Source organism: Morone saxatilis, unplaced genomic scaffold (genome assembly GCF_004916995.1).
Source record: "Morone saxatilis isolate NCDOM2014 unplaced genomic scaffold, NCSU_SB_2.0 Contig22, whole genome shotgun sequence".
In the NCBI taxonomy this organism is placed as follows: Eukaryota; Metazoa; Chordata; class Actinopteri; family Moronidae; genus Morone; species Morone saxatilis.
In genome coordinates this window covers 10,302,052-10,313,989 of record NW_023339785.1, presented here as the reverse complement: position 1 = coordinate 10,313,989, position 11,938 = coordinate 10,302,052, and the positions used below count along the sequence as shown (strand labels likewise).

At 43.5% G+C, this 11,938-nt stretch overlaps 1 protein-coding gene across 2 annotated transcripts in view; it reads left to right on the top strand.

Moving 5' to 3' along the window:
- The first annotated feature begins 371 nt into the window (after nucleotides 1-371).
- pcdh19 (protocadherin 19) overlaps nucleotides 372-11,938 on the top strand; it is a 53,869-nt gene continuing 42,302 nt past the window's right edge. Inside the window, exons 1-3 of one of the 2 annotated variants that reach the window (XM_035669362.1) lie at nucleotides 372-866; nucleotides 1,001-3,793; nucleotides 6,351-6,696. In XM_035669362.1, coding sequence (XP_035525255.1) covers nucleotides 1,647-3,793; nucleotides 6,351-6,696 — 2,493 coding nt within the window. In that variant the 5' untranslated portion in view covers nucleotides 372-866; nucleotides 1,001-1,646. Of the gene's footprint in view, nucleotides 3,794-6,350; nucleotides 6,697-11,938 lie in introns of both variants that reach the window. The other variant, XM_035669363.1, reaches the window with a different exon arrangement.

Below are 11,938 nucleotides of genomic sequence, written 5' to 3'. Positions count from 1 at the left end.
CTCGAGAGGGTTCCATGGTGCCCAACAAACGAGGACGACCGGCGGCCCAACCCCGAGATAGCAGAGCACAATCTCTCAGCCGCGACACAGAGGAGAAGCTGAGGATAATTTAGACAGATTTGCACTCGTCTTATGCCTGCTACAGCGCCAGCAAATAACGGCGGCGCTGATATTTCGCGTCAGGCAAGTCACAATGGCGAGCAGCCACCAGACTCCTCTCAATAGCGGAATCGCATGAGCCCCCCCCCCCCCATGGGTCCCCAGACCCCACTTTCGGAACCACTAGCTCCCAACGATCATCTAATACACAGCTTCGTGTTTCAGCTTGTACGCTGTAATTGCCCGTTGAGTCGTCCATCTGCAGGAGAACAGGTAGTTGGCCGTGTTTCATTGCTGTACTTTGCCCCACCCACCAGCAGCTCTAGCCCTCCTGTGTAACCCCTGATTGGCTGAGGGGATTGCGGGTCCTGAGACTGAGCGCTCGGCTCGGAGCTGCGCGTCCGCCAGTGTGCACCAGTGAAGCGAGAGGAGCGCTTGTTGGGAGTCAACTAGACAGCCTACTGGCAACGAGTGGTGATTTCTTTTTTGTGCCTCCTCAACCATAGGCTGGATACAGGCTTCTGTGCTTCTACTTTGCTGCAGCCCAACATGTAATACATACATACACTGGGCTCCTGCATCGTTTTTCTCTTCACTGGCTTTTGGCTACATTTTCATCGGATCTTTTTGTGTGTGTGTGTTGCAAGGACTAATTATCGGGATGTTCAGCCTTTTTCCAAGTGAGATACGAGGAAATTAATTAGTAAGTAAAAGCTTCAAGACTTGCGGAAGGGATGAAAGACTAAATCTGCTGGAAATAAAAAAAGGTAATCGGGACTTCAGTGATGTGATGAGACATTCCTGCATTTGCACCCCTGTTCTTTAGGCAAAGATATTCGTACTTAAGCTGTTGAATAATTTTGTGACTGTAGATCCTTTTGCGTTTTTTTTTTTTCATCAGATGTGCAGTTGGAAAGCCCGTAGCTGCCGGCAGAAGAGGAAATTTTATCACTGCTTGTAATATATCACAGAGCAAGATGCTTATCCAGAATGCGACTTAAATATTTGCTGGCACCGAGGCGGAGAATTTAACACGGACCTTTGAACCCACATTACTTCATCTGCACGGAAGATTTAAAATAAATTTTTGTGGACTTTTTGTGGCTCACAGGAATTCTCGTTTTTTGTCTATGCAGTCCGAGCATTTCTCCTCCTTTCAGCCCACTTGAAAAATGGACAGTTCATCATATGAATCATGTGTAAAGACCAGTTTGCCGCTTGACGAGAGCTGCACGGATTTACACGGTTAAATCACTGTTGTGAGAAGATTCAGCATGTTTGCACAGATCTGTCGTCCCCAATGTTTCGTCCGCTGCAGTAAACCGGAGGATGTGCTCTGCCCGAGAAGAGTAAAATAGGCTAAGGCACTTGTTACAATTATAGCTTTCACGCCATGATATAATTTCCATACACAAGAGCTATTCGTCACCTAAACACTTTTCCGGACACTTTAATGTGATGATTCATTTGGAGCCTTTTTCCTTTTTTCTCTGACGTGCATAATAATCAAGGTCTTTAGAAAATAAAAAAAAAACTCAACAGGTACAATGCAAGCCAAGGAGATGGAATTAATACAATTAATCGCTGTGTTCCTCTTATTTTGGGTCGGGACTGAGGCTGTTATCAACCTGAAGTATGGAATAAACGAGGAGATGAAGCCGGGGTCAGTGATTGGAAATGTGACAAAGGACGCACTAAAGCAAGGATTTCAGATTGCACCGCAGCCCCCGTACTTAAGGGTTATTTCCAATTCAGAACCACGATGGGTGGAACTCAGTCCAGCCGGAATCCTTACAACCCAGATGAAAATAGACCGGGATGTAGTTTGTCGACAGAACCCAAAGTGCATTATTTCCCTAGAAGTGATGTCAAACTCTATGGAGATCTGTGTCATCAAAGTTGAGATTGAGGATTTGAACGATAACGCGCCCAGATTCCCAACGAGCCACATTGACATTGAAATTTCTGAGAATGCCTCCCCTGGTACCAGGTTTCCCCTAGAGGGGGCAAGCGATCCGGACTCGGGGATCTTTGGAGTGCAATCATATTCCATCACCCCGAATGAGCTTTTCGGACTAGAAATAAAGACCAGAGGGGATGGCTCCAAAATTGCTGAGCTTGTCGTGCAAAAATCGTTAGACAGGGAGACCCAGTCCCACTATTCATATGAAATCAGCGCAGAAGATGGAGGAGACCCTCCTAAGATAGGCGCGGTCCAGTTAAACATTAAGGTGATTGATTCTAATGACAACAACCCTGTTTTTGACGAGACGGTGTATACAGTCAATGTGATGGAGAATTCCCCCATCAATACATTAGTCATAGACTTGAATGCAACGGATCCTGACGAGGGCACTAATGGAGAGGTGGTGTACTCCTTCCACAGTTACGTCACCGAGAAAACGAGGGACGCGTTCAAAATTGACCCCAGAACCGGGATCATCACCGTCAACGGTGTTTTGGATTATGAAACTACGCAAATATACGAGATCGACGTCCAGGCCAAAGATTTAGGTCCCAACTCTATCCCGGCTCACTGCAAAGTCACAGTGAACGTGATGGACACGAACGATAACCCACCTGTCATCAGTTTACTCTCACTGAACACAGAGATGGTGGAAGTTAGTGAGAGCGCGCAGCGTGGATATGTCATTGCACTAGTGAGGGTGTCAGATAAGGATTCTGGGGCAAACGGCAAAGTGCAGTGCAGGCTGCAGGGCAATGTTCCGTTCAGACTTCAAGAATATGAGAGCTTCTCCACTATACTTGTTGATGGGAGGCTGGACAGAGAGCAAAAGGACACATACAACCTGACCATCCAGGCGGAGGACAGTGGCATCCCGCCTTTACGCGCCACAAAATCTTTGGTAGTCAAAGTCACAGACGAAAATGATAACCCTCCCCACTTCCTTAAGCCACACTATCAAGAGATGGTGATGGAAAACAACCTCCCTGGCTCGTGTCTGCTTGCAGTATCAGCAGAAGACCCGGACCTGGGGATGAATGGCACAGTTTCCTACTCAATAGTCCCCGGTGAGATTAAGCACATGGATGTAAACACATATGTCAGTATAAACCCATCAGGCCGCATTTACTCCATGAGATCATTCGACCATGAATACACAAGGACTTTTGATTTCAAAGTTTTGGCCAGAGACAATGGCAACCCCTCTTTATCAAGCAACGCCACTGTGCGTATTGTTGTCTTGGATGTCAATGACAACACACCTGTTATGACAAACCCCCCACTGGTTAATGGCACGGCTGAGGTGTCCATCCCAAGAAACGCCGGGGTGGGTTACATGGTGACCCAAGTTAAGGCAGACGACTACGACGAGGGGGAGAACGGGCGGCTGACCTACACAATCTCAGAGGGGGACAGGTCTTTCTTTGAGATCGACCAGGTGAACGGAGAGGTGCGCTCCACCAGGATGTTTGGAGAGAACGCCAAATCCACCTACGAAATCACAGTGGTGGCGAGGGATCACGGCAAGCCCTCCCTGTCCGCCTCGGCCTACATCGTGGTGTACCTGTCGCCAGACCTGAACGCACAGGAGTCTATTGGACCTGTCAACCTGTCCCTCATCTTCATCATCGCTCTGGGCTCTATCGCAGCAATCCTCTTCGTCACCATGATTTTCGTGGCGGTCAAGTGCAAGAGGGATAACAAAGAGATCCGGACATACAACTGCAGGTACTGACTAAATCTCGTGTGTGTGTGTATGTCTCTCTGTCTGTGTTTGTGTGTGTGTGCATATGAGAGAGAGAGAGAGGGGGAGAGCGTGCGCCCGTGCGTCTGCCCGCGACCGTGCCTGAAACTGCGACTTGTCAGTGCATTGCTTTTGTCATGCAGCATGTAGAGGCCCCGAATGTGAGGACTGCAGATTTTATTCCCCCCCCCCCCACACACACAGCTGAAAGTGAGGTAGACGAGAAAACCCGACTGCTTTAAATCAAACACATTCTGCTGAGTCCCACTGCTCCGCGTGAAGGAAAACGTGATTGATTGATTTAATTCGTCCTATTGTAACCAATTGACTTATAAATATAACGGTTCAACTGTCATGTTCAATTTGCGGGCGTGTTGCCGGACAATTAACGTCCCACTGGTTCAATAGCAGTCCCAGACATTTATTATTTAACGTCCACCATGGCTGATTGGCTGTTATCAGCTTTAATCTAGTGTGATTATGGACAGTCCTTCAGGATCATTCATATTTACCTCTGCCTTCTTCTACACCAAGAAATATTTGGAACAAAATAAAATAATAAAAACACAAAAAAAATGTAGTATAGATTATATAAAAACCTGTAAAGTCAGATCTTAGTCATTAACTATTTACCTAGTTTCCTGGAAAGGAGCAGATTATTATTTTCTGGCCCATTCTGCTTTGTTCATCAATCTGATCATCAGCTCTGGCTTTGATTTCCCTGTGCCACGTTACCACTATAAATTTACATATAGATTGGATTTGAGAATGTAACCTAAAGCTATAATCATGTTTTGCTCTAAACATAATTTTGTTCATTTAGGCCATTTTTTAAGCATTTAGTCATGACAAAACATTCAAAAATATCCCAATATTGCTCTGATTTTTTTCTCTCAATATACAGTAGGAATTGTGTTTTTTATTCTAGTTTAATTTAAAAAAAAAAATGTAAATAATTATCACCACTTTCAAATGCTTTTCAACATTTTCTGAATTTGCAGGGCTTCAATTTTAAAATAAATTATTGTCCTTCCCCTTGTAGCTTTAAGTAAAAGCATGATTACTCAAGTTTCAATAGTGACCTTTACATTAACAGCAAGGACCCACATTGCTTCCCATCATAGGAATACTGAGAAATTACTACAAATGTGTTTTATTCAAGCCTGATTTGATATAGAAGGACACAATGTGTTGGCATCTTCATTACAACAGGTACTTTCTGCAGTTTGCAATGTCAGTTATACGTTTTGTTCAGAGAATAAACAATGATAGACAACAACAAATTCCAAATTCAAAACTGCTCTCAGTACTTTACTCTCCTAGTGTGAGCCACTCTCCCTGCTGGGTGCTTTAATCAGCACTGATGTGCTCTGCTTCTCAGTCGCCACCTCGAATATGAGGAGCAGTTATCTCCAATTTATTGCTTGTCCTCTGTCAGTCTGTGTGACTCTGAAGATTTCCCCTCCCAGATTTCAATTTGGGCACAGAGTAGAGCGACAACATGTTAAAATGATAAATGAAAAAGAGATGGAATATTTTCTAACCTTGCAGCTGCCCATTTTCTTTCCTCTGAATCAAGGGGGAGCAGAATGGGGGAGGGAGCTGTTTTCAAGATGCAATCTAAAAGAAAAATGAAAAAGACAAACTACAGCGCTGCTTCTATAGCAGTGTGATTTTTAGAAGCGACAGAGGATTAGAGCTGCATTTTAGTGAGGAACAGAGGCCAGTGGGGGCTACTGTAGCAGTGAGACAGGAAATCAAGACATTCCACATCTGTCAATTTTGTTGGCAAATGATACTTTTGTTGTGGGCTTTAATGGAAAATAAACCATATGCTCCATGCGGTAAAGGTTAAAAGTGGCCTCTTCCAGAGTTTGAAGTAATGCAGATGGTAAAAAACATCACAAATTATATAAAATATGTCTAGTGAAGTTTGTAGTCATCACTATAGAGTATAGCATCTGTTCTGTGGAAAACTGCAAAGCTGTGCGAAGAATGGATATTTCCTCCAGTTTGAGGATCCTTTGATAAAACATCGCTGTGTTGCTCATTTGCTCTTATTAAAGTCAAAATACTCAGTTCAAGTTTGCAGCAGCCACTGAGAGCAGCTAAATGAATTTGAATCTGCAGTTCTCCTGCACTCCATATTGCTGGTGGGCTCGCCTGATAATGAAGGAAAAAATGGAATTAGTGTGGGTTGTGTGCTTTGAATATGATTGCATATACCGGTAGTGCTGCTCAGTACCAGTGTGTTCTTTTTGCTTTGCTTCTGTGGTTTTGGCATGTTTGCATATTGTCTGCCTGTTTGTGACATGTCGATTGTTGAGCATGCAAATGAAAAACAAACAAGGGATGACGGCTCAATTGCAAGCCGGGAGTGGGGAGTCACTTAAGTGTGCTGTTCCACCCCCGGACACGGGCAATGAGCCTTTGTCTGGCACCCATGGTCGAACAGTGCCCTAGCTGGCATGGTGGGCAAGCTTTTTGACCGTGTGGACGGGGGAGGGGAAGGCAGAACACTGCTTTATTGAGTCTGTTCAGTTTCTTCTACTTGCGCAGGGTGGCGGAGTACTCATATGGCAACCAGAAGAAGTCCAGCAAGAAGAAGAAGCTGAGCAAGAACGACATCCGCCTGGTGCCACGTGACGTCGAGGAGACAGACAAGATGAATGTGGTGAGTTGCTCATCTCTCACCTCCTCGCTCAACTACTTCGACTACCACCAGCAGAGCCTGCCGCTGGGCTGCAGGCGCTCCGAGAGCACCTTCCTCAACGTGGAGAACCAGAACTCGCGCAATGCGGCTCCCAACCATGGCTATCAGCACCCGTTCACTGGGCAGGGCCACCAGCAGCCAGACCTCATCATCAACGGCATGCCACTGCCAGAGGTGAGATACAATTCGCCGTGCTCTGTCCTAAATCCTTGGCTGGGCTGCTTTGGGTGTTAAGGGTAGAAGAGAAGGGGAGGTTTGGTTTTAAAATTAATTCCCATCACTAAATGCAAGGTTTGAGTAGCAGGGAAGAAAGAGTCAGCTTTGTTAGATTTCCTCTTTCATTAATTATTATCAATAAGTGAATCAGAGAATATGCTATAGAGATTCAGTGCACCGCCTTTCAACACAACTCAAGGTCAAGTGATATTTAGCATTCCATCGCAGCACAGACTATACTGTCAGTGAAATGTCTGTCTGTTATTGATGGAAAGCGGAGCTATTTGAAATGGCACGTGTGACGCTATGTCAGTCGATCTGAGTGGAATCCTTCAAGGCATTTCAAAGGGCTGAGACATTGAAGCTGACCTGTGACTGAGAGCGCTTTGCCAAGCAGAATTTGGAGGCCTGACAAAGTGGATTATTTGCCCTCTCTTACACCACTTGTTTTCTTTTCTTTTTTTGTTTGTGTGTGCTGAGCTATTTTAAAAAGAACAGGAGTCTGAGCACCTGCCAGATGTATTGACCCAGCTAATCAGCTCCAGCACACATCATTTCAGGTGCTAGCAGAAAGAATAATCATTGCTTAAATGCTTTATCTGTGTGTTGTCCATTTGGCTGCAGTGTTACCGCATGGCCGCTCTGCACAGCCAGCCATTGAATTACCCTGACATACCATGCATGGCTCCAGCAGAGCAGTGTAGGTCTGACTTGAAAGACTATTCAGGCTGACAGAGTGTATGCCAACCGGCTGATCTTTAGTTTATAGATTTTCGTATGTATGAACTGGTCTATTGGATTCTTTGGTCAGCCTCTCTCTTTCTCTCCATGACCCACTTCTCCTTGATCCCATGGGAGAAAGGGACATTTATGTTTGTGTGTGTGTGACAGAAAAAATGTGCATCAGTGTGTGTGTTTGTATATGAATGTGTATCGTGCTCACTCCTATAGACAGCAGCAAATAAGCTCCAGCTCCACCCCCGCCCCCCACACACACACACACACAAACACACAAACACACACACTTGTAATTGATGACTCCAATCTCCGTTTGACATTCAGCGAGAAGGAAGTGGGTTGTGGGGTTGGGAGTGGGAGTGGGGGTCTTAAAACAAGAAACACAAGATGGTTATTGATGTATTGACTGGATGATCCAGAGAGATCCAGGCACCGATGGATCCTGAGGGGTCAATGAGACCTACTTACAAGCTTGCTGATTTACTGGGCCTGTCTGAGCTGGTTCTGACTGTGCTTGTGTGTGTGTGTGTGGTGTGGTGTGTGTTGTAGGTGTGTTGTGTGTGTGTTGGTGAATAAACACAGGGTTTGAAAAGAATTGAGAAAGTGTAGGGGGGGGGGGTTGTCCTGTGGTGTTATCCGGTCAGTGGAGGGAGAGGTGGGGGATTCAGCAGGTACATGCAGTGACCCGTATGCTGGTAGGTAGTGCTTTACAGGTCAACACAACCCTTTTCTCAGCCAGAATAAAATAAAATAAATGTGGGTCTTGCTACACAAAGAAATCAACCGGCGTTGTTAAGAGCTCCAGCAGCATCCTGTCTCTGTGGCTTAACCATCCAATAAAAGCACATTTGCCGCAGGATTAGTAGAGCCTTTATTTGTTTCAGCTAATGAAAAAGTGGAGAGGGAGACAAATAGGGTTGAAGATTGATTTTGATGATTCCATATGCAAAGCTTGGAGTTGTCTTCATAGAGCTGTGTGAGGGCAGATAGAGGGATAAGAAGGGAAGAAGGGAGTGAGGGTGATTGAGTCTTAGTGCCAGGTGTCTGAGCCCCGAACACGTTTTCTCCTTTTCTTAGAGGCAGTTGATTGGCTTGATAGAGGTTGGGCTTGTTTAGCATGCAGCTTCCATCGCTCTCCGCCTTGCACATGATGTTGACAAACATCTCTTTGACCCGGTCTTTGCATATTTTCCCTTGGACTGAGAAAAGAGAACATGTGTGTGTGTGTGATTGAGAAAGTAAGCAAGAACTAGCGGGACCGAGAGCACGCCTTACCCTCCAACAGAGTAAACCCCAGTGCAACAACAGTTGTCATTGTTTTCTTTCCTCCCTATTGTGACATTTGCTAGAGACAGAAGCCCTACAGTATGTACAAATGTTGCTCTTAAATAAAAAATGTTTTCAGTATAATTACAATGCCATTTATAGCACAAACAAACAGCAGTGAAATGACTGATAATTGCTTTGTTACAATGAGCAAGCTTGGGCTTGAAACCACTTGACTCCACAAGTCCTCAACCCATATCCCATTGACTGGCTAGGACACACGAGTGGCTGCACTGTTGTGATTACTAAGGCTGCTTTGTCCCCAAAAAATTGTTTTCATCCTGAGGGCAACCTCATAATTATCCATGATTCATTTATCCTCGGCGGAAGAGCTTTTTGTTTTTACACCAGGGCACAATGATGTCTCTGTGTTTGTTTATTTTCCAAACACTGTAGATTAAAATGATCATAGGCATCCGAATGTGGATACGAGGTCAGATTAGGTTTGCTAATGGAGGTAAAGAGGATATGAGCTTGTGTCTGTTTGTAAATTCTGTTTCTGATAGACGCAAAGTTCTCCTCCATTGTTAGTTTATGTGGGGCAGTGAACAGGACGCTCATGTCAGAGCAGCTGGAGTCGAGCTTTTCCTGCTTCAGACAAAGCAGCACGCTGGCGCGCACACACACACACAGGCACACGCAAACACAGCAGACTTGGCCAAGATAACAGTGACAGGTCTCCCCAAAGGCCTCATACCTGCAATTGCATTGTGTATATTGTATTCTCCCTTGTGAGAATGTGTACCAGTATATACCTCCCTGAACAACGCTGTCCATTGTTTTGAAAAGCATCAGCTGTGAGATGTTTGTTAGACCTGCCTGTGGTAGCACTAATATGAACGCTCACAGGAGAATAGAGCTGTCTTCCATGGCTTAATTATAGTGAATCACTTGGTGGGGGAGACAATTATACAGTAAAGGAATGGCCTTTGGCTAGAATGTGTTTTTGAATTTGTAATGTGTACTACGGCTTCTCACACCTGTGATTCCAGATAATGAGCATGGCAGGAAAATAAGTTATCTTACTTTATTGATTAGCCTCATTCAGGTAAGAGATTGCAGATTTTTCTTTCATACGAATGATAAATGAGTCAGAAAAAAGGTGATAAATGAATTATAATTAAAAAGGAGGCTGGACTACATGGTGTAAAATCTTCAGGGTTTGGTGGAGAGTGCGCTTTACAAGTTTAGTTAATTGATAATCGATGCAATCTTCCTCTAGATGCTCCCTGCCCTGTTTTCCTTAAAGATACTGCAGCTACATAAGTCCCTTGTAAAACTCTATGCCACATTGTCAGGTTCATATTCTGACAAAAGAGAAATGGATGTTCGTTTTGTGTTTGTTTGTTGCGTTCTCGCAGACTATCAAAGGAACCTAAATAAGAAAATGAAAATTGAAACAAAACAAGTGACAAGGTATCTCATTGTGCCAGTCTTGCTGTTTTCGCCTGTTAGTAAGGAAGACGTTTGGATATTGATGTAGGAGAGACAACAGGGAGTGGTTCCAGGGAGGCTGCACATCCCTCGCTATCACTTCACATCAGGACAATATGCATGGGAGCATTCAAACGTGTCATATTGAGCATGCAAAGTAGATGTCATGCTGTCAGCGCATACTACACATCTGTTGAAACTGCCAATCTCCTCCCACACATACTCATGAATACACACACACACACACAATATTTCTTATGGAGTGTCACATTTATTTGAAATATGTGCCGTGACATTATCATTTTCAACATTATGACCAACTCTGAAATCTCGTAGAAGGAGGAATGAGAGGCATAATCCAGCATGTTCGATGATCAAACAGTGTTGTGGTTGTGCATTTAAAGTACTCATGTTGTTTTGATTGTCATTGTTCTCTGGTGTTTAAGATATTCTTGGATAGAAATGTTTCTAAAAAGATTTCCTTAATAGTTTTTGGTTTTTAGTGTTAGATTTTATAGGACTAGTTCTGGTGTTAATGGAAAGTTTTGATATTTACTGCAGTTCTTAGCTGTTTTTCTCTCAGTGCAGGCCGTTTTACAGTTTATGAAATATAAAATATAAATATATATTTTCTCCTCATCTTAGCAGCTTTTCAATTTAAATGTAAAAAACAGTCTTTGTTAGTCAAGAGTATAGTGCAGATCCTAAGTGGGAATTCAAGCTTGATTTTCATTTTATCTTTACAGACTGGCAGAATCATTTAGCTTTTGTTTGTTGACTTGAACATGCCGTGATTGACAGAAAGTAGAGAACATCAACAGTTGGTTGAAAGTGTAATTGGGACAACATGGAAAGGAGAGAAGCACAAGGAGGAGGTAAAACTCGGTGTCTCTCGTCTTGTTTCAGCTGCTCTCACGTTGTTGACACTGTCTGGAAGTTTGAGTTTAGTTTTGCAGTATCTCACTGTCGGCTTTGTATTCAGTTTTCAATGCCATTGGGAATTGAAAAGAAGTGAATGAGTCTGACGTGTTCAGCAAAGCTAATTCAAAAGTGTCGTCAGTCATGGTCTATGCATTTAAATGAAGATTGTGATCACGTAAATGAAAGAAACAAAAAAAATGTCATTTTAACATACGACAACATATAATGTTCCCAGGGAACAAGACAATTTAAGAAAATAAAAGTGATTGAGTGATGCCTTTAATTATTCTAAATTCAGTAGACAGCACAAGAAGCTAAAGGACATACAGACAATGTTTTGTTGAAAAGCTTTCTGGAAAAAAAAAACAGATTCTCTGATGGTGCATAACCTATTTGAACAGTTTGTCAGTCATTGGAAAAGAAACAACAACAACAGTTATACAGATATTGTGCAATAACTAAAGTGAAGGTATACATAACTGCTTGATCTTAAAAGTCACTGTTTTTATTTATTTATTTATTTGTGATGTGTTGGGGGAGTGGGAGGCGTATGTTGCATTCTTTAAAGTCTCCTCCTTTCAAAGGATTTGAGAAAGAATCTTTTCATCTCCAGAAGCTTCAGGTGCGCACTGATTGAGTGGCAGATGAGCCTGTTAATTATTTAGAGAGGTTATTTGTAAGGCATAGACTTCAGAAATGCTCTGCCTTTCAAGTGTCAGTGTTTATAAAGGTGAAATAAAGCCTTGTCTGTCAGAAATAAATTAACACTGTAACTGTGAGT